This window comes from Garra rufa, chromosome 18 (assembly GCF_049309525.1).
Source record: "Garra rufa chromosome 18, GarRuf1.0, whole genome shotgun sequence".
In the NCBI taxonomy this organism is placed as follows: Eukaryota; Metazoa; Chordata; class Actinopteri; order Cypriniformes; family Cyprinidae; genus Garra; species Garra rufa.
Genome location: NC_133378.1, coordinates 11,735,723 through 11,762,371, shown reverse-complemented (window position 1 = coordinate 11,762,371; position 26,649 = coordinate 11,735,723). Strand labels below are relative to the sequence as shown.

Sequence of the window (26,649 nt, the reverse complement as noted above, 5' to 3'; positions counted from 1 at the left end):
AAACTGTTAAACTATTTGTTTAAAACTTTAAAACAGTATATGTATTGTAAGATATTTTCTTTAGAAAACGTTAAAATGTACTTTAAAGCAATACAAAAAACTAACACTTTACAATAAGGTTCATTAGTTAACATTGGTTAACTACAGCTAACATGAACTAAGAATGAACAATACGCCTGTATTTATAATACATATAAGGGTATTCTATATTTAATGTTAATTACAGCATTTACTAATGCATTTAAATTGTGTTTGTTAACATTAGTTAATGCACTGTAAACTAACAAAGAAATGAACAACTGTGTTTTTATTAAGTAACATTAACAAAGATTGATAAATAATTTTGTAATCAATGTATTGCTTATTGTTTGTTCATGTTAGTTAATACATTAATGTTAACAAATGACATCTTTTTGTAAAGTGTTACCAAAATATCTTGTTGGTTTAAGGCTGAGAAGCTGTTTTAGACACACAACGGTTAAGTTATATGATTTGTACATCATAAAAAATATATTTGTCCGCTTAAACCTGACAATGGTTTTTAATAATCATTTCTCAGACACTAAGAAGGCTTTCTATTCAACAGCTTGTTAGTTTATTGATTATATGTTCATTAATTGTATTACCCTGTTTTTTGTCTATCCATTAGCTTGTTGACGTGGCCGCTTCCAGTAAAAATTACATTGGAAATCGGGAAAAGCGGGTAGGTAATCTACAAAACCAAATCAGCATGTAATATCTTGACACAACATGTCCCACAACTTAAAATCCCTCTCATCATCAGATCGTAATGCAAGACTTAATTTAGATTTAAATACACATATTACAATATGTAAGACAAATGTACAATTTGAAAGACTTGATCTTTGAAAGACACCTTACTATAAACAGGAGAATTAAAAAAATCAGACAAAATCTTCAGACTTCATCTTTCCATTTTGGGTTTGAGTTAGGTCACACAGGACCTAATAAGCCTTTTTTCATATATATAATAATTTAAAGTAATAGTACTTGTTGTTTGTAACTTATTATATCAACTTTGTCCTGCCAAATTATAAAAATTGACCAATGTTATAAATGCAACACTTTTGCTTTTGCCCCCAATTTTCATGAACTGAACGCAAAGATCTAAGACTTTTTCTATGAACACAAAAGGCCTATTTCTGTCAAATATTGTTCACAAATCTGTCTAAATCTGCGTTAGTGAGCACTTCTCCTTTGCCGAGATAAACCATCCACCTCACAGGTGTGGCATATCAAGAAGCTGATTAGACAGCACTCAAAAATGTTCAGTTTTCTCACACAGCACAATGCCACAGATGTCACAAGTTTCGAGGGAGCATGCAATTGGCATGCTGTCTGCAGGAATGTCCACCAGAGCTGTTGCCCATGAATTGCCTGTTCATTTCTCCACCATAAGCTGTCTCCATGGCATTTCAGAGAATTTGGCAGTACATCCAACTGGTCTCACAACCGCAGACCACGTGTATCCACATCAGTCCAGGACCTCCACATCCAGCATCTTCACCTCCAAGATCATCTGAAACCAGCCGCCCGAACAGCTGCTGCAACAATTGGTTTGCATAAACTGTCAGAAACTATCTCAAGGAAGCTAATCTGCATGCTTGTCATGTGGTTATGGTATGGGCAGATGTGTGTTATAGACAACGAACACAGGTGCATTTTATTGATGGCATTTTGAATGCACAGAGATACCGTGATGAGATCCTGAGGCCCATTGTTGTGCCATACAGTACATCCACGACCATCACCTCATGTTGCAGCATGATAATGCACAGCCCCATGTTGCAAGGATCTGTACACAATTCTTGGAAGCTGAAAACATCCCAGTTCTTGCATGGCCTGAATACTCACTGGACATGTCGCCCATTGAGCATGCTTGGGATGCTCTGGATTAGTGTATACTACTACGTGTTCCAGTTCCTGCCAATATCTAGTAACTTCGCACAGCCATTGAAGAAGAGTGGACCAAACGCAGACTTAGACAGATTGAACAATATTTGAGAGAAACATGCCTGTAGAAGAAGTCTTAGATCTTTAAGTTCAGCTCATGAAAAATAGGGGCAAAAACAAAAGTGTTGCATTTATAATTTTGGTCAGTGTAGTTCTGTCCTTTAGAACAGGGGTTTTCAAACCTGTCCTGGAGCCTCCCCTGCCCTGCACATTTTGTATGTCTCCCTTATTAGGCACACCCAATTCAGGTCTTGCAGTCTCTACTAATGAGCTGATGATTTGAATCAGGTGTATTAGATGAGAGAGACAAGCAAAATGTGCAGGGCAGGGGAGGCTCCAGGACAGGTTTGAAAACCCCTGCTTTAGAATCATAGGGGTATTCAGTTTAAATCAGAATTTGTTGTCTGTAGCTTTAAAAAAAAAAAAAAAATACTGATCACTTGTTGTATCTCTCTCTCTATCTCAAAGGATGCTGTTCTTATTCGTTCAAAGAGAAGATGGGTTCTGTCCACCATTGATCTCGAAGAGAACATGCCCGGACCGTATCCCGCCATAGTTACACAGGTAACTTCGCCCTGACTGTTCAGGTTCAGACTGTTCGGGTTCCTCATAAAATCTAGTCTAATGCTGTTTTCTTTTCTGTGGTGGCATATTCTGTTTAATTATATTTTATAGATAGCCCACAGGCTTTCATTATAACACATGATTATACCACTCGCTAATAGTTTTAGCCGGAGAATACTCTCACTCATTTAAAGTGTCTTTAAATAAAAGCACATACTAAATGAATAATGTAAATGTTACATGTGTACAGTGTGTAAAGAACTATAGATTACCTCAAAGCTAGACACATGAAATTAAATCTATAAAACGTATAGGTTTTTTCATGAGGTGTCATTTGGCTTGCGTAGGCTTGATGGATCTTTATGGATTTTCAATCTTAATAATGGATGAATAAATGATCATGATGTATATGATTCTCATGCATTTTTGTTTAATTGTTGCTAGATGTACAATGAAAAAAAGCTTGACAACACCGTCAAGTTCCACATCAGTGGAGATGGAGTGACAAAAGAACCTATTGGTTTGTTTAGCATTGATGAAAACTCTGGGATTGTCTACGTTCACCAGCCCATCGACAGGGAACGGTACCCAATCTTCCATGTAAGACAAAACAAGATTTGTTGAGACACTAATGCAAACGACTGCTTTGGTTTATGTTTATGTAGTTCATTGTGGCTTTTTGATTCTTTCGTAGGTGGACTTTGATGTGCTGGACAGGCAGACTGGTTTCACAGTGGACAAAATGCTGTCGTTTAATGTAGAAATAAAGGACAAGAATGACAACAGTCCTAGATTCACTCCAAGCAGCACTATCCATTTGTCTGTTCCTGAGAACACGCCTGAAGGTTCAGAGAACATATTACTGCATATATGAAGATAAAGTGTTTAGTGTTGTCTGTTAAAATGCTTTATTCTCACATATAAAATACAGATACTATAATAAGTTAGCTTTTTGTAGAGTGACTTCCACCTGAAAAGTGTGAACATTGACGTTACTGTATGTAGTGCTTTCAAAACGTTGCTCTGCTTGTTTAAGCATCCAGACAAGCTCAATATACAACAACCCTGACCAAACCAATGGCGTGAGATTAGGGTGGGACTAAACTGTTTTGCCAGCCAATGGCAGATGGGGGAGTGGCTTAAACACTGAAGAAAAATGTCCAAAAGCTATCAGTGGGATGATACACCTTTGTACCTTATATACACCTAAATGCTGTACATATTAGTACCTAAAAAGTACAAATAAGTACCTTTTGTAGGTCAATATGAAATCATGTTTTTTTTTCCAAAATCAGTTTTTTTTACATTTTAATTTTTATGATTCAGTTTTTTTTTTTTTTTCAGTTTTAATGGTTACTTAAACGCATGTTTTATTAATTTAAATCATAACACTTACACAATTTAACAGCACTTTAAATTAATTTAAAAGTTTAATAATTTAATTTTTAAGGACCTATAAAATACTTTTTTGTTTGTTTGGTAGATTTTTCTCAAATTCAGTTTAGATTTTTTTTTATCAAATTCTGTTTTCTTCTGGTAATACAATATAATGTAATATAAAATAATGTTTTAACCCTTGTGCAACCTTATGACCTTATGACATTTTTGTCCATTTCAGTTTTGTTTTTTGAAGGAATGCGCCTTATCTGAACTCTGGGCCTAGCATTATTGCTAGGGCGAGAGAACAAACAAGCCAGGGGTGGCTCTGAGGTCAAGTTCGTAAAACCTGACAAATGTTAAGGGTGAGGACCAACCCGCTGGATAGGGACACCTGCCATCAGAGCTTTAGAGGCAGATAAGCCTCGAGTAGAGTGAGCCTTGACTCCCAACGGAGATGGGAGACCAGAGGACTCGTAGGCACCAGAAATGGCATCAACGATCCATTTACTGATAGTGGGCTTTGAAGCCGGGCACCCCCTCTTAGGGGGGCCGTAACAAACAAAGAGTTGCTCTGATTTACGCCACAGGGCAGCTCTGTGGACGTATGTGTCTAGTGCTCTTACTGCACACATTAGGTTATACTTCCGATGATCGTGCTCCACGATTGGAGGAGGATAAAACGCTTGAAGCGTAATCGGCTGTGGTGTTGAAGACGGGACCTTAGGGACATACGCAGCTCTTGGGTAAAGAAATGCTTTGGCCAACCCAGACGCAAAGTCAATGTATGAAGGGGCCACCGAAAGGGCCTGCAGGTCCCCAACTCTCTTGAGAGAGGTAAGAGCAAGCAGCAGCGCTGTCTTTAGAGTAAGCATGCGATCAGAGACCTCTACTAAGGGCTCGAATGGAGGGTTACATAGAGCTTCTAACACCACAGCTAAGTCCCACGTGGGGACTCTCGGTTTCACATGAGGCCTCAGCCTGAGTGCACCACGGAGGAAACGTGAGACCAGAGGGTCTCTGCCCACTGAAAGGCCACCATGAGGGGCGTGGTAAGCCGATATATCCGCCACGTACACCTTCAGGGTGGAGTGAGCTAACCCTGCAGAAAGACGAGTTAGCAGGAACTCCAGCACTGTACCAACCGGGCAGTGAACTGGGTCTAAACGGCGTTCATGACACCATGAAGCAAACAGGTTCCACTTTAGGCCATAAAGTTTCCTCGTAGAGGGAGCTCTGGATTGAAGAATGGTCTCGACAACCTCGGTTGGGAGACCGGCTTCTATGAGCTGTGCCCCCTCAGGGGCCACACCCATAACTTCCACATCTCTGGGTGGGGGTGGCAGATTGCGCCCCCAGCCTGGGAGAGAAGGTTCCTCCTGACGGGAATCTCCCATGGAGAGCCGTCGAGGAGGGCGATTATGTCTGAGAACCAGACCCGGGCCGGCCAGTACGGGGCTACTAGTAACAGCCGTACACCGTACCGGCGTACTCTTTCCAGAACTCCCGGGAGCAGGGCGATCGGGGGAAGGCGTACAGACGAAGCCTCGGCCACGTCTGTACCATGGCATCCAGTCCAACAGGAGCTGGAGGGACTAGAGAGTACCAGAGGGGACATTGCAATGTCTCCTGAGTCGCAAAGAGGTCCACTTGAGCCTGGCCAAACACTCTCCAAATCTGCTTCACTACTTGTGGGTGAAGCATCCATTCCCCGGGCCTCGGCCCCTGCCTCGACAGGACATCTGCTCCCACATTGAGACGTCCGGGAATATGGACTGCTCTCAATGAGAGAAGCTTTCCTTGAGACCACAGGAGGATCTGGTACACCAGCTTGTATAAGGGGCGTGAGCGCAGACCCCCCTGGTGGTTTATATAATAGACTACCGCAGTGTTGTCTGTACGGACCAACACGTGACGGTTTCTCAGGTCTGGAAGGAAATGCTTCAGGGCCTGGAATACAGCCAGCATCTCTAGGCAGTTTATGTGCCAGGAGAGATGGTGATCATTCCACAGGCTGCGGGCTGAGCGGCCACTCATGACCGCTCCCCACCCGGTGAGGGATGCATCTGTCGCTAGCGTGACGCGGCACAAGGAGCTCCCAGCACTGGGCCTTGAGATAGGAACCAGGGCTTCTTCCACATGTCTAAGGCACGTAGGCAGCGCCGCGTGACATTGATCTTGCGAAATGGGTTCCCTCTCGGGGAAAAACCTCTGGTTCTGACCCACCACTGTAGCGGCCTCATGTCCAGCAGACCAAAAGGTATCACGTTGGATGGAGCTGCCATAAGACCTAACAGTACTTGGAACTGTTTGACAGTGAGTAGCAAGCCTAGCTTGACCGCATTTACTGCAGTAAGGATCGACTCGATCCGAGCAGGTGACATTCGTGCCTGCATCGTGGTCGAATCCCAAACTACACCTAGATAAGTGGTTCTCTGTAATGGAGAAAGCACACTTTTCTTGGCGTTGAGTCTCAACCCCAGCTTTTTCATGTGAGCAAGAACAACATCTCGATGTTGGACCGCTAACTGTTCTGAACTGGCTAGGATCAGCCAGTCGTCTATGTAGTTGAGTATGCGGATGCCCTGGAGTCGCAAAGGAGCCAGAGCATCATCCACACACTTCGTGAAAGTTCGGGATGAGAGCGCTAGGCCGAACGGAAGAACTCTGTATTGGTAAGCTTTGCCCCTGAAAGCGAACCTGAGAAACTTCCTGTGTTGAGGAAGGAATAATGAGAATGATGTTCGCGGGAGATTGCCGCGCCCTGTAACACTGGCAGGGTTAGCTGACGAATCTCCCGAGGGCCCCGAGGAGGGGTGGCCACCGTAAATAGCGGTGGAGCACCTAACTCCCCGAGAGGGGCTGCCCTCATTGGCCCTGGACCACAACCATCAGGACCGTTTAGCCGAGGCCCTCTTAGACTGGAGGACGACCCTCAGGTCCGGCCTCGTCTTGGAGGACCCCGGCTTGGAGTGTTGCTGAGCCCACCCTCTAGGTCTTGCCGGATGGGTATGGGTAGCAACACTCCTGTTTTGCGCTTCCCGGTATGAGGAGCTTGCACACGGCTGGGGCTGCTCCCGTCCAGCAGCCCCAGAGGAGTAAACGCGGCGAGGAAGGTACCTCTGGAACGCCGCCGCCTGCTTGCGGGCCTCCTGGTGCCTGTTGACAACTGTGTCAACAGAGTCCCCAAAGAGGCCGGAGGGATGCAGGGGGGCGTCCAGGAGCGTGACCCTGTCCTTCTCTTTCATGTCGGACAGGGTCAGCCAGAGATGCCTCTCCGCAGCCACCAGGGCTGCCATAGACCGCCCGATGGCGCGGGCGGTCTCCTTGGTGGCGCGGAGAGCTAGGTCTGCTGTTCTACGCATCTCTGTCACGCTGACCTCTTCGCCGTCGTTAAACTCCTTCAGCAGGTCGGCCTGGTATGCCTGGAGCACAGACATGGTGTGGAGACATGCACCAGCCTGACCTGCTGCCATGTACGCCTTGCCCATCAAGCCAGATGTAACTTTTAGCGGGCTGGTGGGCAAGGACGGAGCCTTCAAAGACGATGCCAGGCCGGGAGACAGATAGCTCGCTAGTGTCTGCTCGACCTGGGGCATCGCCTTGTAACCGTACTCCTCCATCCATCAGAGGAGGGGGAGAAAAGGCGTGAAGAGTACGGTTTTTCCCATGATCTCGCGATCTCTTTATGGAGATCAGGGAAAAATGGAAGGCTCTGTTTGGGAGGTGCTGACTTTGCCCGCAGGAAGCGCTCATTAAGCTTGCTTCCTTGCGGTTCATTCTGTTGGGCGGGTGGCCAACTGATGTTAAGTTTGGCCACCGCGTTTGTCAGCACCTCAACTAGCTCCTCATACTGGGGTGAACGGGGGGGCGGTTGTGGTTTGGCAACGCTCTCAATGTCAACCTCCTCGGAGGAAGACAAATGGAGCGTTGACTCCTCCTCTTGGAGGGAAGGAACCACAGCGCGGGCTTCCTCATCCAAAAGGAGGTCAATCGATCCACTAGTTGAGGAGAGAGATAGGGGATCACCCGTCTCAACTCCCTCTAGTAGATCAAGCTGCGATCCCCACGAGTGCAGCTGCCAGACCCGCGAGGAATGCTGGTGAAAGCCCCCTCCTCGAAGAGGGCTTTCCGGGAGCGGAGCAACCGCAGTGGCATTCGCTCGCACTGCGGGCAGTCAGCCCCCTCAACAGCAGTATGTGGACAGACAAAGACATAGAGCGCTCTCGCTGAATGACAAAAGCTGACGCCGGCTTCAAACGCACGTGCTTTATACTTCCTGGTCGCTGACGTCACCGCGCCTGTGACGTCACTCCCGTCATTCGATTGGTTGTTGGACTATGACTTAGAGTGCGGCTCGCCAATGGCGATCCCCAAAGCGTTGATGACGCAGTGTTGAGTTCCCGGAAGGGAACTTAAGTTTAGCAGCTGCCTAAAAATTAGGGATGCACCAAAAGGAAAATTCTTGGCCGAAACCGAAAACCGAAAAAGAGGAAACCAAGGCCGAAAACCGAAAACCGAAAGAATAATGGCAATTATTAGCACCATTGCATTTATAACTATGATTGTGTACTAATCTTACTAAAATCAAGGCATTGCAATTGCATAAATTAATATTAAAGTTATAAAGAATAAATAAATTATATTAATTGAAACAATTATGATCAATCAAGTATTATATTACTTAAATAACATACATATATAATTTACAGCCTTTTTTTAAATTGTTAAAATTTTTATAACACATTATCTTGTGGATCCATCAGTTCACATTTACAAGTCTAAGTGTTTCTCTTCCAGCAGGAGGCGCTGTCAGACTGGTACACAGAGCAGTGCAGCAAATGACTTTGAAACGTGCAGCGCTCATATTTATAATATTATGATAGCTTTTTGAAGTTTCATCGCAATTCTTGTCCTTCAGTCCCCACATTTAAGACCATCTGAAATCATAATTATGACTTTCTTAACCCCTAATAACACTGCAGTCACCAATGAAAATTAAGAGCTTTATTTCAAGAACAAAACTTACACAAAATGTTTATTATTTTATTTATTTTTTCCACCATGTTCGGGGCACAAGAAAAATATTAGGGGGCTAAATTAATATCAGCATATGAAGTATAATCGTCTCTCATTGTCTCTGAGAGAATGCATGTCAGATGCTGAAAGCACTTTCAGTTTGTACTTTCGCTTTCACCCATTGCGCAGTTTTCACGTTGCTTGTGTGATATCCATTGGCTCACCTCCATGGTTTAAAACATAAATAAAATACAGCATATAGAAAAGACATATCTTTAAAATAATGCGATATAGCACCAACATAAAGCCATTGTTTTTCACTCACTGAAAGCTACATCTGTCTGCGTGCAATGCGCCGATCTCAGCTCTCATCACTGGCTGCACGCACAACTGCAGACACACCCACTCCTGAAATTTCGGCATTACAAGTTTTGCAAATCGCAATCCGAAGGTCTTTCTCTCAGATATACTGAAATATGTCCACACCGCAGACGTGTTGCTTCAGACAAGCACGTGCAGGCCGCGGTTTCTGTTTGCGTCAACATACTGTTTCGGCCGTGTTGTTTCGGTGATAAAAGTCTGTCGGCCGAAAACCGAAAATGCCCTTCTGGGCCATTTTCGGCCGAAAATTTTCGGTGGCCGAATATTCGGTGCATCCCTACTAAAAATGTTAAGTTAAATCAACTTAAGTCATTCAAACTCACAAGTAAAATCAACTAATTTTGATTTTAATAAGTTAAAATGACTTGTAGTTTGAAGCTGATTTAACTTAAAAACTTAAGGCAGCTGCTGAACTTAGGTTTTTAAGTTGATTCTGGTGAAATTTTTTTTACAGTGGAACTTACATTTGATTTAATCATCCATTTTGTGAAATTCTTATTGTTCTTGACCTTTTCAGATAAAACAATTCATTGTAGCATTTAATCATACTATAACTTATAATTTGTTTTTAAATGTCAAAACGCCTCGGGTTTTGTATGAAACCCTAGTTCCTCGAGGGAACGAGACGCTGTGTCGGAACACTTTGGGAACGGCCCCAGCGTGACCACGCTCTGATCACGTGTATAATCCGTCCAATAGGAAAGCGCGTGTGACGTCACGGACAATGTGACGTCAGGAACCAGAAAGCTATAAAGTACATGCAGTGAATGCAGCCGGCAGCTTCTGCCACCAGGAGCGCTGCAGGGATGCCGGAATTGTGGTAGGCGACGCAGCGTCTTGTTCCCTCGAGGAACTAGGTTTTCATACGAAACCCGAGGCGTTCCCCTTCGGGAACGTCGGGCTGCGTCGGAACGCTTTGGGAACGATATACCCACGCCGCCAGAATTCCAAAGCCCTGCTCTGTGTGAAGCAGGAGGAAAGGAAAAGGGCGAAAGTAGCCCGAGTGAAACGAGCGGCCTCAGCCCACTCATGGAAGGGTGAAAGTAGCCCATGGTGATTGCTGCTATTCAAGCAGGAAAGTGCGGCCTCAGCCGTCTTATAAAATGGTCATCGTAGCCCTGGGTACGATGAGCTAGGGCTGTTCAATTAATCGAAATTTGGTTTCGATTTCGATTTCTCCTTCAAACGATCATGAAAATGCAGTAATCGAAATGAGACGATTATTGCGCCCCATTCCGCCCCCTTTCCACTGGTGCGCTTTCGCCTAATTTCACATGCAAATCAGCTAAATCATGTAACGTGACTTTCATAAAACGGGACGTGCTTGATTTATTAATGTTTCTTCGATGTTGTGTTTTTAATAGCGCATAAGAAAACTTGCGCTGTTCTGTGTATACGTTCAGAGACAGAGCAGAACACGGACATTTAAATGTATCATTTAGCTCAGGGTGCGCCTAAACCCTCAAATACATGCAACAACATTTCAAAATGAGGCGCTCGGTGAATATTCATGTAAACTGACAAGAGTTATGTCTTAAATGACCATAAACAGTTGAGAATGAAAATATGTGTGCAACAGTATATTGGACCCGTGTGGTACAGCGGTAACACATAATATTCCTTCTGCCGTCTCTGTGCCTAATATGAATAAAACGTAAAATACAAAGAGAAAAATCACTCACTGCTCTTGAATGAAGGACGTTTGTAGTTTTAATAAGAAACAAAGCATGTTTAACTATTACAGTGAAGACCCTGTTGTATTTATATTCAAATAATTACATACAAATTCTGTAGTATTTTTAGACTACTTTAGATTTGCATAGAAATATTCAGTATTTTTTTAAAGCAATCATTTTTCTCCCTGTATTGCTACCTTTAAATTAATCACTATATAGAGTTTTGGACCCTGTCATAATCGTTTAAATAATCGTGATTACAATATTGACCAAAGTAATCGTGATTATGATTTTTGCCAAAATCGAGCAGCCCTACGACGAGCGGCCTCAACCCAATTGTAAGGTTAGGAAGTCCCACTAGAGGTGGGAGCATCAGAAGTGAGGGCGTGAGAGCCCGGAGTATGTGGGAGGTCTAACTCATAGAACCTCACGAATGTAAGCGGTGGGACCATCCCGCAGCGTTACAAATATCCTGCAGGGACACCCCTGCCAGGAAAGCCTTGGACGCCGCAACTTTGCGGATCGAGTGAGCCTTGGCTTCCATCGGGGAGGGAAGACCAGAGGACTCAAAGGAAATGGTAATGGCATCCGAAATCCACCGACTTAGTGTCTGCTTAGAAGCTGGAAGACCTCTATTATGGGGACCGAAACACACAAATAATTGGTCCATCTTCCTCCACAGGGCAGCTCTGTGGACGTATGTGTCCAGTGCGAGCCCAGTTAAGCTTCTGTTGTCCGGGTTCCTTGAAAGGAGGAGGACAAAAGGCCTGGAGCACTACGGGCCGTGGTACTACTGAGGGCGCCTTGGGTACGTAACCCGCTTTAGGGTGCAAGAAAGCTTTGACTAACCCGGGGGCAAAGTCTAAGTAAGAAGGGGCCACAGAAAGGGCCTGTAAGTCACCGACTCTCTTAAGAGAGGAGATAGCCAAAAGAAAGGCTGTTTTAAAGGACAAGAGTCTGTCCGAGATTTCCTCAATAGGCTCGAAAGGTGGATTACACAGAGCCTGAAGTACCACAGCCAGGTCCCACGTGGGGACGCGGGAGCGCACTGGGGGCCTCAGCCTCAGCGCACCGCGGAGGAAACGTGACACCAGGGGAAGTCTCCCGAGGGAGGTAGCACCGAAGGGAGCATGGAAAGCATCTATGGCCGCCACGTAGCCCTTCAGCGTAGAGTGTGCGTTACCGGCCGTAAGGCGGGCTTGCAAAAAGTCCAGCACTGAACCTACTGGGCAGTGAACTGGGTCAATCTGGTGCTGATTGCACCAAAGGACAAACATATTCCACTTCCCGGTGTACAGTTTCCTCGTAGAGGGAGCTCTGGATTGGAGGATGGTCTCAACAACCTCGGTTGAGAGACCGGAAGCTAGGAGATGTGCCCCCTCAAGGGCCACACCCATAACTTCCACAACTCCGGGCGGGGATGCAGGATCGCACCTCCTGCCTGTGAGAGGAGATCTCTCCTGACGGGAATTTCCCATGGAGGGCCGTCTAGGAGAGAAATCGGGTCTGAGAACAAATTCCGTCCTGGTGCACTCTCTCCAGAACTCCCGGGAGCAGAGCTATCGGGGGAAAAGCGTACAGACGAAGCCTCGGCCACGTCTGTACCATAGCATCCAGTCCCAGAGGAGCTGGATGACTGAGAGAGAACCAAAGGGGACAATGCGTGGTCTCCTGGCTCGCAAAAAGGTCTACTTGGGCTTTCCCAAATTTGCTCCATATGACTTCCACCACCTCAGGGTGGAGTCTCCATTCCCCGGGCCTCAGCCCCTGCCTCGACAGGACGTCTGCTCCCACATTGAGATGTCCAGGTATATAAACTGCTCTTAGAGAAAGGAGTTTTCCCTGGGACCACACAAGGATCTGGTGTGCCAGCTTGTTCAAGGGGCACGACCGCAGACCTCCTTGGTGGTTGATGTAAGCGACCACCGCTGTGTTGTCGGTGTGAACCAACACATGGTGATCTCTCAGGTCTGGGAGGAAGTGTTTCAAAGCCAGAAACACGGCTGCATTTCCAGGCAATTGATGTGCCACGTAAGATGGCATCCTCTCCACAGACCCTGGGCTGAGCGACCACTCATGACCACTCCCCAGCCAATGAGGGAGGCGTCCGTCGTAAGCGTGACACGACGACAAGGAGCCCCCAACATCGGACCTTGAGACAGGAACCAAGGTTTCCTCCACATGTCTAAGGCATGAAGGCAGCGCCGCGTGACCTTGATCATACGGAGTGAGTTGCCCCTCGGGGAAAACCTCTTGGTCCTGAGCCACCAATGTAAAGGTCTCATGTACAGCAGGCCAAAAGGAATCACGTTGGACGCAGCTGCCATGAGACCTAGCAGAACTTGAAACTGCTTTACAGTGACCGATCGGCCTATCTTGACTCTCTCGACTGCGTTGAGGATCGACTCTATCCGAGCGGGAGTCATATGAGCCCATATGAGGTGTGGTTTTGGGGCTCAGAAAGCATTCATCGAGCTTAGTTGCAGCTTTCTGTTCCCCAGCCACAACGTCCGGCCAACTGATGTTGAGTTTGTCAACGGCACGAGTGACCACCTCCACTAACTTCTCATACTCAACGGGCTGGGTGGGCGGGGGACCAGCCTCCTCGACTGTCTCCGTTTCCTCCTCCTCAGAGGAAGAAAGACGGAGGTACGAGTGCCCCTCCTGGCGGGAAGAAACCGCAGAACGGGCTTCCAGACTAGATAGGGGCAAGGATCTGCCAGAGGAGGCTGGATAAAGGGGCTCGCCCGTCTCCACACTCACTAGCAGATCCATTTGCGATCCCCACGAATGCAAGCGCCGCTCTGCCTCAACAGAAGCGGGACCTGATCCGCGTGGAACGCTGGTGAGGGCTCCTTCCTCCTCAAAGGCTGACTGGGCATGCCTCGCTCCCAAACAAACAACGCAAAGCGAGTGTGTGTCCTCTGCCGTGATGTATCTTTGGCAGGGAGGAACAAACTGCTTGAACTGTTTGTTATCGCCATTTTAAGTTTGCTTTCCTAACTAACTCAGTGCTCAAATAAAAGTAGAGCAAACTGGCTCTGAAAAACAGCACTGAGGGACAGACAATACACAGAGCGTGACTGAAGGACAGAAGCTGCCAGCTGCATTCACCGCATGTGCTTTATAGCTTCCTGGTTCCTCACGTCACCCTGTCCGTGACATCACATGCGCTTTCCTATTGGACGGATTATACACGTGATCAGAACGTGGTCACGCTGGGGGCGTTCTCAAAGCGTTCCGACGCAGCTCGACGTTCCCGAAGGGGAACTTTCTCGGCAATACAAAATGAGCAGATATTGAAACTAAACGGTTCAAAATAAATAGCAAGCAGGGTGTTTGTTCGCTCTTTCTAATCATTCTTGTTTTAATAGGCGTACTCCAAGCAACATTACAAGCTCACGACAATGATCAGAAGGATACTCCTAATTCCCAGTTCACCATGAAAATGTTGTCACAAGATCCTGAGTCACCAAAATTTACACTGAAGGACATGTCCGCTGATGTCAAACAGCTCGCCTTCACAGGATGCTTTGATTATGATGTGAGTAACTAAGGTTGAATACATGTTTTTAGCCTTTTTCAGTATTTTTCATCTCTTCTGTCTTCCGTATTTTAGAAAGTAAAACAATATACAGTGCTAGTGGAAGCAAAAGATAAAGGAACACCTCCAATGTCTTCAACCGCAACCGTTATTCTGGACATAACTGATTCCAACACCCATCCCCCAGAATTCACTTCGACCAAGGTGAGTCATAGCTAGTCACACAATCCCAGTTTAATGTGCACACAGCTATAAGGAAGCCATGTGTACACTGATGTGTGAAGAAAATGTAAACACTGTAAATGTATGGTGGTGCTTTCAAGACATTGCTGTTTGCTGTCTGACATAGCAACACTGGGTCAGCCAATGGCGTGAGTTTTGGGTTGACCACTGATAGTGCTTAGGAAACCCGTTTGTAAACAGTGCTTGTTAAATCAAAGTAGCATAACAACACACTAAAAACCAATCAGTACTCCTCAGCAACCGCATAGTATCACTTCAGAGAGATTTGAATGGCCAAACACCAAAAAAAAAAAAAAAAAAACACACACACACACACACACACACACACACACACACACACACAAAATCAAACCAAAATGTATTCAGACACCTTTAAAATTTCTCACATTATCACAGTTTATTCGCTATAGTTTAGGAAATGGTAATAAAATATTGACAAGAACTCAAGAGTCAAACTGTGTCAGAAATGTATGTAGCAAAACATGGTCAGGTCCAAGTGTTTGAATAATTTTTGGTCCCAATTTTTTATCAGTTTTACTGGTAGTCCACTGTATGAAAAATAAGACAATATATATCAAATATTCCTGCACCCACTATTAATATATATATATATATCTCAAAAATTGTATCTGGTGTCTGAAAATTTTTTGGTTTGACTGTGCAACTGTCATAAAATTTTTTGTTTGTTTGTTTGTTTTTTTATACACTGATAAAAATGATTTTTTGGTGATTTTGTAATACAGAAAAACAAATGTAATTTGAAATTATTTAAATTATTACATCTAATAATTTATTTTACCTAAGAATAAAAAAAAAATCAATAAAAAAAAAAAATCAATATTAGTACTCAATTTAAGCTTGTAGAATTTAAAATTTAAATTTATAAGTTGACTTGGAATTGTTTGTTATTTTTTACAAAGATTGTTTGAGTATGATCCCGTTGTTCCCATCATGCACTTGGGCATGAATTATTTAAGGTTGCACTTGTTTTGCTGTTTTCGAGATGTTTATGGTTGCTTTTTTGGTTAGGTTAAGTAACCTGTTTTGTAACATCTAATTCATTTTCTACACAAAATTACCCATTCATACTCAAAAAATATTCACCGATTGTTCCCCGCCATTGTGTATATTACGCGAAGTATTGAGGTCTCTATGATCATTTGATTAGTAACTACAATGAGTGGAAATATAACCTTAAAAATAATGAAGTGCTATCTACTTGCTTACATGCATGTTTGTAATTTAACCACATGCTTTAATGGCTTTTTATGTTTGCTATGATGTTTGAGTAAAGTTTACATACCGTGGTTGAGTGAATTGTACTTGAGGACTGCAGGGTAAACTTTAAATAATTTTGTAGAAATTACAGATCTGTCACAGTTTATGCAGGTGAGGAGTGGAGAGGGAGAAGCAGGAACCGGAGTAAATCAAAACAAAGTATTTATTAAAGAAATAAACGAAGAACATGGAATCAAACAAACAGAAGTAACGTATATCGACGGAATCCTGACAGGATCAAACTCTAACTGTACACATTAAATTTACTAATTTTCTTTGCTAATTTTGCTTAAGTAGATTTTACTTAATTCCATACTTAAATTTTACTTAAGAAATGTGCGTGCAAAAAAAAAAACTAAAATAAAAATGAAGTAAATTTACTTTATTGTTCTTGCTTTCAGTTAACATCATTCATTGAGCTTTTTTTTTTTCTTTTTGTTTTGATTCAAATAACATTGCCATAAGGTCTGCAAAATAAAATGTTCTTTTAACATAACAAAAAATGTAAAAAAAAAAAAAAAAATTATATATATATATATATATATATATATATATATATATATATTAGTGGTGGGCCGTTATCGGCGTTAACGTGCTGCGTTAACGTGAGACTCTTATCGGGCGATAAAAAAAAATATCGCCGTTAATCTATTCTCAAAGTTGGGTTGGGAGCTGGGTCTAAACTACGCAAGATATGATGACTTTCACCTTGATATTTTAGCACGGATGATGTATACCTAGTCGAATTGCACTGTAGGGGGCGAGAACGAGTCTTCAACTTCTGTGAAATTACCACATCAAATGAGACGCGCAAACATGAATGCAGCTATGAAGCCGCTTCAGGGCAGGTGCGTTGCTAGACCCTTTTTACTGGGGCACGTGAATTATAATTTACTTTGATAATCCCGAAATAAAGACATTAAACTATATGCAACAACTAAATTGACGCTTCTAAAAGCAACGCAGTTTAACCCAAGACTATGCACGCAGATATCCATACCGGTGCGTGTCTGTGCAGCACGCGCACGTCGTGCAGCCTTTTGCGCAGAAGTACCAGGTTACACAAGTTTGTATAGGTAATTATGTTGTAAATGCAATTGTCAAGCAGTTTGTGATGCATTTTGGAAACAGGAGATGAGCGCCTGATCTAATGCGCCACCTGGCCCGTTCTCGAAGACTTACTTTTAGTCATTATTTGGGTAGCACACATATTCTGAATGCCTTCAGCAGAATTCAAAGTAGCCATTTTAATCTAGATTAATCTAGATTAATTCCAAGATTTAATCTAGATTAATCTAGATTTAAAAAATTAATCTATGCCCACCCCTAATATATATATATATATATATATATATATATAGAGAGAGAGAGAGAGAGAGAGAGAGAGAGAGAGAGAGAGAGAAATTTTACAATCACTTTATTAAAACAATTATCCTTTAACCATTCAACAATTAAATTACATCAATTATCTTACAAAAGCAATTTGTCCATCAACAACTGAGCATAAAACGCTACAACAACACTGAATTTCAAAAACATTTATCGTACTCATTAGTCTATGAAATTTAAAATCAATAAGGATTCTTGCTTTTACCATATTTCTAAAAACAAAAACAACATCTTGTCCGGACTTCTCTTCTATCTTATTTCTTCTAGTAATATAAATAGCATATTTGGCTTGTCCCACCATAAAATTAACAGCATGACATTTTGATTTTTGTTTAGAACTATAACCAAAACCAAGAATAAAATCCTTCTTTGTAAAACAAATATTAAAAAAAATCAAAAATAACTTTTAACAACTCAAAAAGAGGGTTAAGTCGATTACAATCCATAAAACAATGAAATATGGTTTCCCTCTCCAAACAAAAAGGACATTTATCGCTTACAGTGGGGTTTATAGTAGATACAAATGCATTCACAGCTATAGCTCCATGTAAAATCCGCCTTTCACCAAGTTTTTTTTATTAATGTTGGTTTGTAAATTGCTCTCCAAACATTTATACAGTTTTTCCTTCCACTGTACAAAAATCAATGTATTCATTTATTTTAGTACCTAACAGAGAGCAATTGAAAACATCCCCATCAACAGTGGGAAGAATTTCAATATCTGGAAAAATATCTTTATCATCAGGAACTAAAGTCCCCGCACCAAACTCCTCTAAAAGAGTCTTCTCTTCATCAGTTAAAACCATATTTAATTTATCAAGATACTTCTTAGCAAAACGTATTGATCGAACCCCTAAAAGGGTAGCAATTTGTTCAGGTCTTTTCAGATCATATCCTGATTCATTAATGATATATTTTAACTTAAAGATCCTTTTACTCCATAACAAGTCAGTTAATCCAGGAAAATAAGGTCCAGAAACATCAAACCGAGCTCCAAAAATAAGCGGCTCTTCCAGCAACCAATGAAGAGAAATTGCCGGTTCCATCCAACGATTTTGAAAAAGACCCCACACTTTAAACAAACCTTGATAGAAAGCAGGAATTCCGGTAAAATTCAATCTTTTATAATCCATTAAAAACAATGTTAAATCCATGTCCATATTGCCCACTCTCCTCAAGATACTTAATGCCAATGGTCTCCATGCAAATGTATAAGGTCCCATTAAAATTTTCTGTATATATTGGAGACGGTAAGTGGCTCTTCTGCTTAAGAGGTTGACTAGTCCTTGCCCTCCATCCTCCTTAGGCAAATACAAAATGCTTTGAGTAGTCCAATGATAATTGTCCCAAAAAAAGTTCACCAGTTCTCTTTGAATGTCCGCAAGAAGCGTATTTGGGGGGTCCACACAAGCAAATTTATGCCACAATGAAGATGCCACAAGATTATTAATAACAAGAATACGCCCTCTATACGATAACTGGGGGAGTAGCCATTTCCATTTTTCAAATCGTCCTTTTATTTTCTCAAATAACCCTTCCCAGTTTTTTTTTTACGAAACTTTCATTCCCCAGATAAACACCAAGATATTTTAACCCTCCTCTTTTCCAAAGTAAACCTCCAGGTAAAGTAGGAGGATCTCCACTTCAATTCCCCACTAATAGAGCTTCGCTTTTCCCCCAATTAACTCTAGCAGAAGAAATACATTTAAAATCATTAACAATTTTTCCCATCTTCTCTACATCATCTTTTCCATTTACAAAAACAATAACATCATCAGCATAAGCAGACAAATATAAAGGATTGTAACAATTGGGAAAAACTAAACCTTCTAAATGATCTCTTAACTTTTGAAGTAAAGGTTCAATAGCTAGGGTATACAACATGCCAGACATTGCGCATCCTTGCCTAACTCCTCTCTGAACTTTAAATGGAGCACTCAAACCACCATTAATCTTAAGGACACTCTCAACGTTACAATACATAGTCTTAATCATTGATATAAAAGAAGAGCTAAAACCAAAAGCTTCCAAAGTATTCCATAAAAACAGATGTTCAACTCTGTCGAAACCTTTCTCTTGATCGAGAGAAATCAAGCCACAATTAATTCCAAATAGTTTAGAACCATCCAAAACATCTCCAATTAAAGCAATATTATCAAAGATGGACCTGTTAGGAATGCAATAAGACTGGTCAGAATGAATTAATTGGCTTAAAACTTTACTAAGTCTTAAAGCCAACACTTTTGACAAAATTTTATACTCTGAACATAAAAGTGAAACTGGGCGCCAATTGCTGATGTACTGAAGATCGCCTTTCTTAGGCAACAGTGCAATGACTGCTCTTCTGCAACTTAGAGGCAATACTCCTTTTTTCAGACTGTCATTAAAAACTGCCAGCAATTCCTCTCCCATGATGGGCCATAGAGTTTTATAAAACTCGACAGTTAGCCCATCAATTCCTGGAGATTTACCATTTTCCATGGTCATCATGGCAGAATGCATCTATTGCAATGACAAAGTCTGCTGAAGATCATTATTGGACTCTTCATCCACCTTTGGCAGTCCTTCCAAGAAATAATCAGCATCTGCATCCCATTCCACAAGTTCAGACTTATAAAGGTCAGAATAAAAATTAACTACACAGCTTCTTATATCAGCAGGCTCAGTTAATTCTTGTCCTGTAGCTGACCGTAAAGAATGTATTATTTTACTCTGACCTTTTTTCATTTCCAAATTAAAAAATAATTTTGAAGGAGCATCCATTTGAGACACAGTTTCAAAACGTGAACGAACTAGAGCTCCTTGTGCTCTAATTCCAACAGGTCTGCCAACACTGCTTTTTTCTTTTTCAATTCATCAATATAATTTTTATTATAATTTTTTGATGTTATTACATCCTGTAAAGCCCCAATTTCCGTTTCTAAATTTTTCATAGACTGAACTATGTCCCGAGTAACATTAAGAGTGTTCTTTTGACAGAAATCTTTTATAAGGATTTTACTACAATCCCACCATTGTTGCAAAGAAGCATAACAAAATTTTTGCGGTTTAATACTTTCCCAAAAAAAAACTAAAACTTTCTATAAATTTGTTATCACTTAACAATGAATTATTAAAAATCCAATATGCACTTTTGCACTTAACACACTTAATAAAAACACTGCACAGAACCAAGCTATGATCGGAAAACCCCACTGGAATAATTTTACAAAATTTAAAATAATTACGTTGGTGCTGAGTACTGTAAATTCTGTCAAGTCGTGCTAAAGAGATTAAGTTTTCAGTACTATGAGCCCAAGTATACTGTCTGACACCTTGATTCATACTTCTCCATATATCACATAAGTCATGAGTTTCTATAAGTTGTATTAAAGATTTCTGAGAAGCAATACTTGGTTCTATATGATTTCTATCAAGCGTATTGACAGTACAATTAAAATCTCCACCTATGAATAACAATTCTTCAGGCTTTAACCCTTTCAAAACAACATCTACTTTTTTAAGGAAAAGAACTCTTTCTGATCCTTTATTAGGTAAATATAAATTCATAAGTACCATAATCGTTTTCTCAAATTTAGCTTTAATTTTTAAAAAACGACCTTCAATTATGTTGTCTACTTCACAAGATAAAGGTAGAAAGTTTTTTGAGAACAGAACAGCAACTCCCCCACTAATAGGGGATTTATGACTTAAAACAATCTGCCCATCCCATTCAATTCTCCAATCTATCTCATTTTTAGAATCACTATGCGTCTCCTGTAGAAACACAATATCAATCTGTTTTTGTCTGATAAACTCAAAAAGCATAATTCTTTTATGACTATCTCTGGCACCATTTAAGTTTAAAGTGCCAATTTTAAAATTTGTCATTTTTTACCCGTTGGCAAATTCATCATCCTTGATTTTTTTTTTTTTTAAAGTTTGTTCACAATTTTTCTGAGACGGTAAACCTCTACATCTTGAAAAGCTCCTTCTCTTGTTAAATACCTCACATCATTTATAAATTGTTTAACCCTTAAGCTCTCCTTGGGGTCAGGCTGACCCCACTGGAGTTTTCCTTCATTTTTTTTATAAAGTTCCCTTAATCTCAGGGGCATGAGACTCTGTGACTTTTCCTAAATTATCAATCTCAAAACACACACACAAAAAAATCCGGACTTAATTTGGTTGTTCTAAAGGTGTGTAAAAAAAAATTACCGTTTCCTCTCCTTGGGGTCAGATTGACCCCACATTGAAAATGAATGGGAAAAGTAAAAAAAGCTTTTTTTTTTTTCATTTCATTTGTCCAAAAAAAAAGTAGTAAATCCAGTTTAAATCTAAAATAATTAACATTTAAATAAAGGCCTGGTCCTACAGCATAAACTCAAAGTGGAACAAACTTTCTATCTCTCACACACACACACACACACACACACACACACACACACACACACACACACACACACACACACACACACACACACTCACACACTCACAAACACACACATGTGTGTAACTGCAACAGGGAGCATTTATATAGAAATTGGCATAAAAAAATCAACATATCTGCTATAAATCTGAAAATGTTCATACATAAATGAAAGATGTCCGATTTTAATACAACTAAAGCACTTAATTTGTAATATCAGATGTTGCAAACACTGTGTAATCAAACCCATCAATTTTAAACTTGAAAATCAAATCAATCTCGTCAGTGCCGTTTTTCAGCACCATGAAAACTTGTCTTCTAAACGAGACTAAATGTTTGACCAGCGGTGACTTACACCCTAAAGGGATTTTTTTTAATAGGGGAGACCAACTTTCCATAACGAGATAATTCTTGCATCAGTACTTCGTCTTTGATAAACGGAGGTACATTGGACAGTATTACTTTTTTAGACGGACTACTCAAAGGCAGAACGGGTACTAGCGAGCCATTCAACACCACACCACTTTGTACAACCTCGTTTGCCTTTTCAATTGACTTGAAAAAAAAATAACGATTGCACTGTTCATCCGCGATGCCGAGACAATGTTATCATGTCCTTTATTCCATGGAATGTCTGGATACTGGATTCTGATTGGCTGGCAGGTGTGCAGTAAAACCGTTTAATGCACAGGTAGTTCCAAGTCAGTTTAATCACCGTTCTATATTAATGCGCTGCTTTAATTGATGCACGCAAAAGCACAGAGAGAGAGAGAGAGAGAGAGAGAGAGAAAGAGGTCGGAGATCGCATTGTGCTGTGCACATACATAAACTTCTTGTCAGCGTTTGCTTGCGATCCTTATTAAAATAGCATAGATACTAGATCGCTATTCGCTACATTATATTCCTCAGCAACGGGGTGGTAAAACTGCTGTTTTTGAATGAATTGTTGTTTGTAGAGAGAGACGCACAGCATGCAGATAGGTAACGTTACGCACACACACAACTGTCATCTCTCTTGCCTTCACACTCTCTCTTGGTCGATCAATAATCTACTGAAACAAATGCTATATTTCATTCAAATAAATGTGATTTTTACCGGACTATTTAATCTCTGAGTCTGATTTGAAGCGGGCAGAATGCTAGAGCTGCGTGTCATAACTGACGAAAATAACCGTCTTTTTTATCCATTCAGTCAAATTTTGCGCTGCAAATATCAATCCTAGTTTTAATTTGTCTATAACCATGGAATAAGCGGGATAATCAACGGCTTGCCATGCGTTAAAGGATTTAAAATGCACTTCGCTGAGGCAACCACCCTCCGCTTCGCGTCGGGCGGTTATTAGCCTCCACGTCGTGCATTTAAAATCCTTTAACGCACGGCAAACCGTTGATTATCCCTTACATAATCTCTCCCACTGCCAGACAACACTGTTCCACACTAATTTTAGAATCTACTTTTACTCCATGACGGCGGGTTAGATTTTCATAACTCATTGCGTCTTGACCCGTTATGCTTCCCAGCTCAACGCTGGTTGCAGACGCAACCTCCCCTAAAACCGAACAGCCAAACGATTCAACACATACAAGACAAACACACACACACACACACACACACACACAAAAAGATAGAAGATAGAAAAAAAGTTCCTAGCACACAGCTACAAACACACTCACCCTCACCACGCTCCGTTCACTCCCAACAATCACACCGGAAGTGAGAGAGAGAGTTATTTTGACCGCTTAAGGAACATTCAGATGTGTTTTTGTCTAACTTAATGGGGAAAAAGTTAGTTGGGTTTATCCTTAATAAATGCTATGCTTTTTTTTTTATTTGGCTGTTTGATGAACAGGATCTGATAGGATATATTTTGATATGAATGAATATATGTTTGTGTAACAGTACAACGCTGAAGTGATGGAAATGGAAGTAAAGGAGATCCTACGAATCGGCATCAAAGACAAGGACACACCGAACACGCCAGGTTCAAGAGCCGTGTTTTCCATCCTGAAGGGCAATGAGCAAGGAAATTTTAAGATTGTGACAGACCCCAGAACCAATGAAGGTGTGCTGTCTGTTATCAAGGTAAATGCCACTGTTCCTTTTCATATTTCATACGCTTCTTAGGAAAGCTTTAAGGAATCGTTCACTGAAAGATGAAAATTCTGTCATAAAAAGAGTTTCTTTCTTTTTATGAGCACAAAAGAAGATGTTTTGAGGTACAGTATGCTGGTACCAAAAAGTTACAGTACTGCTTCCCAAATTATTATTGGACTTAGAAGTCAACAGCTACTGTAACCTTTTTTGATGGTAGCCATTGCTGCTTTGAATAAATTCAATGGAAATAAAAACAGACATTACAGTAATCACTGAGAACTGGTTTACACACTTATTACAGTTCTTTTAATACGCATGTTAAATTTACACTGTGTTGGTGGGCTGAAAAACAGGACTAAATTAGAAAAAAAAAAAGATGGCCAGCTTTTGATATGCTTGTATTTTCACAGGGGAAGGATTTCGAGAAAACTGAGATCACAGACCTGGAGATAGCAGTCGAAAACGAGGAGAAATTATTTCGGTGTGTTGATGGAAAGGTCGTAACAGGCCCTGCACCAAAGCCAAACAGTGTCAAAGTGGCAGTGAAAGTCATTGATGTGAACGATCCTCCTGTGTTTAAGAAGCAAGTTGAAACAATTTACAGGAATGAGAACGGAAATCCAGGAGATGTGTTGTTCATACCTGAAATCAAGGATGAGGACTCGGATGTAAACAAACTTAGGTGCGGTTGAGTTGCACAGCATCAAATTACTCATCAATTAAAACTCTTTATTTTTGTGGATTTGTTTGCTACTTTTATTTTACAATATGTAAAATATGTAAGGAATAATTGAATTGAATTGTTGAATTCTCAGAAAATAATGCACACCCGAGGTGGTGATGTGGCCACGATGTGTGCATTATTTTCGTAGAAATCAACGGACCAAAGTCGCATATACTACGGTTACCACACCTCAAGACATCGATCATTCATCCAATGCATTTGATGTTTCCTTCAGAAAGAAACATGTTGCATTAAGACACAGCCTGTTGAAAAAAACAGCATATTTTAGCTGGTTAATGCTGATCCTTAGTTGGTCAAGGACCAGCATAAACCAGCATAAACCAGCATCCCAGCACCAAAACATACCTAACCAGCATCAGCTGTTTTTTTCAACAGGGCAGGGGGTGAAAACTTTGAATGTTGAAAAATTTGAAATCAGGAAAATTTTACTTTTGTTCCCATGGGATAAGATGTAACTATCTTCTGTAGCCTCGGGTGTGCAGTACTAAATTAATAAATATCACATTCAGGCAAAATAAGAAAAATGTACACATCTCCATTCTGTTCACCCTGTTCACCCTCCGGCTCTTAATGCATGGTTTTCCTTCTGAAGCGTCATTGAGTGTTTGAACCTCCTGTAATAGTTGTATTTGAGTCCCTCAGTTGTCTTCGGTGTGAAAAGATGGATCTCAAAATTGTACAGTCATTATTGGAAAGGGTTCAAATATACAAAAACGTTGGAAAACCAAATAATTTACAGGATTTTTCTGAAGAACAGCGGACAATTTAACTGTTCAGGACAAACAAGGGACTCATGACCAACTATCACTAAACAAAAAAACACAGCTGTGGATCATTCAAGTAACAACCCAGTATTGAGATTCAAGGGGATGTAAACATTTGAACAGGGTCATTTTTATGAATTCAACCATTATTTTTCTTGTGGACTAAACATCTTTTATGTGAAACCACTTATTCAGATCAGTTCTAAATAAACAATAGCATGCATTTTGTATGATCGCTCTTAGTTTGGTAAAATAATTAACATTTTGCAGATTCTGAAAGGGGGTGTAAACTTTTGACCTCAACTGCATATATGCACACACACACCAGAGATGAAGAAGAAACTTGATGTGACAGCGAGTAAACTTGTTTCACAGTCTGTATGTCTGTATGTAGGTATGAGTTAGTACAAGACCCAGCAAAATGGGTGAGTTTGGACCCGAAGACAGGAAAGATCACCACAGTTCAGAAGTTGGACCGGGAGTCTTCATTTGTCAAAAATGGCACTTACACAGTCGTGGTGCATGCTATAGATGATGGTAAGCACCTAACTATCTGTTCTCAGTATGTTCAACACAATCTAAACTTTTGCGAAAGCATTGAAATGTCATTTTTCTTTCATTTTTAATCTCTAACGCAGCTGTCACTGACTTTTTTCCACATGCTGTTCACAGGACAGCCCCCAGCTACAGGTACATGTACCGTTGTTGTCCACCTAGGCGACCTGAATGATAACGCTCCTTATCTTGCATCTAACAACACAATCATGTGCGGGAACAAAGTCAACCGTGTAGATGTGAAACCAATAGACACTGACGGACCTCCATTTTCAAGTCCTTTTACCTTCTCTCTGGGAGGAGAAGAGGAGCTGAAGAATCTCTGGAAGCTGGAGCCCACCACAGGTCAGACCACATACATTTACTTCATCTACGATATGACGCATTTACATGAGAATTGCATTAGATACTACAACTCATTGTTTATCCAATCATTTCTTGAATTTTATTAATTGCATTGGTAAGACATTTTCTTCAGTCACACTATAATGACAAATTCTTCTTATTAACTAACTATTAACTATGACTTTTGCCTCAATAAACTCCTGATATGCTGTTTATTAATAGTTAGGTTGTTAATAATTAAGTTTAAGTATGGGGCTGGGTTAAGCGATCTAAAATATGATCATGTAAAATA

The 26,649-nt window shown here is 41.2% G+C and overlaps 1 protein-coding gene across 1 annotated transcript in view; it reads left to right on the top strand.

The window, feature by feature from the left end:
- The window catches only part of cdh26.1 (cadherin 26, tandem duplicate 1), a 264,367-nt gene that overhangs the window by 5,907 nt on the left and 231,811 nt on the right, over positions 1-26,649 (top strand). Inside the window, exons 2-11 of the mRNA XM_073822973.1 lie at positions 650-703; positions 2,443-2,538; positions 2,983-3,138; positions 3,233-3,383; positions 14,366-14,535; positions 14,611-14,739; positions 23,754-23,936; positions 24,359-24,630; positions 25,852-25,994; positions 26,130-26,357. Coding sequence (XP_073679074.1) covers positions 650-703; positions 2,443-2,538; positions 2,983-3,138; positions 3,233-3,383; positions 14,366-14,535; positions 14,611-14,739; positions 23,754-23,936; positions 24,359-24,630; positions 25,852-25,994; positions 26,130-26,357 — 1,582 coding nt within the window. The remainder of the gene's footprint in view (positions 1-649; positions 704-2,442; positions 2,539-2,982; positions 3,139-3,232; positions 3,384-14,365; positions 14,536-14,610; positions 14,740-23,753; positions 23,937-24,358; positions 24,631-25,851; positions 25,995-26,129; positions 26,358-26,649) is intronic.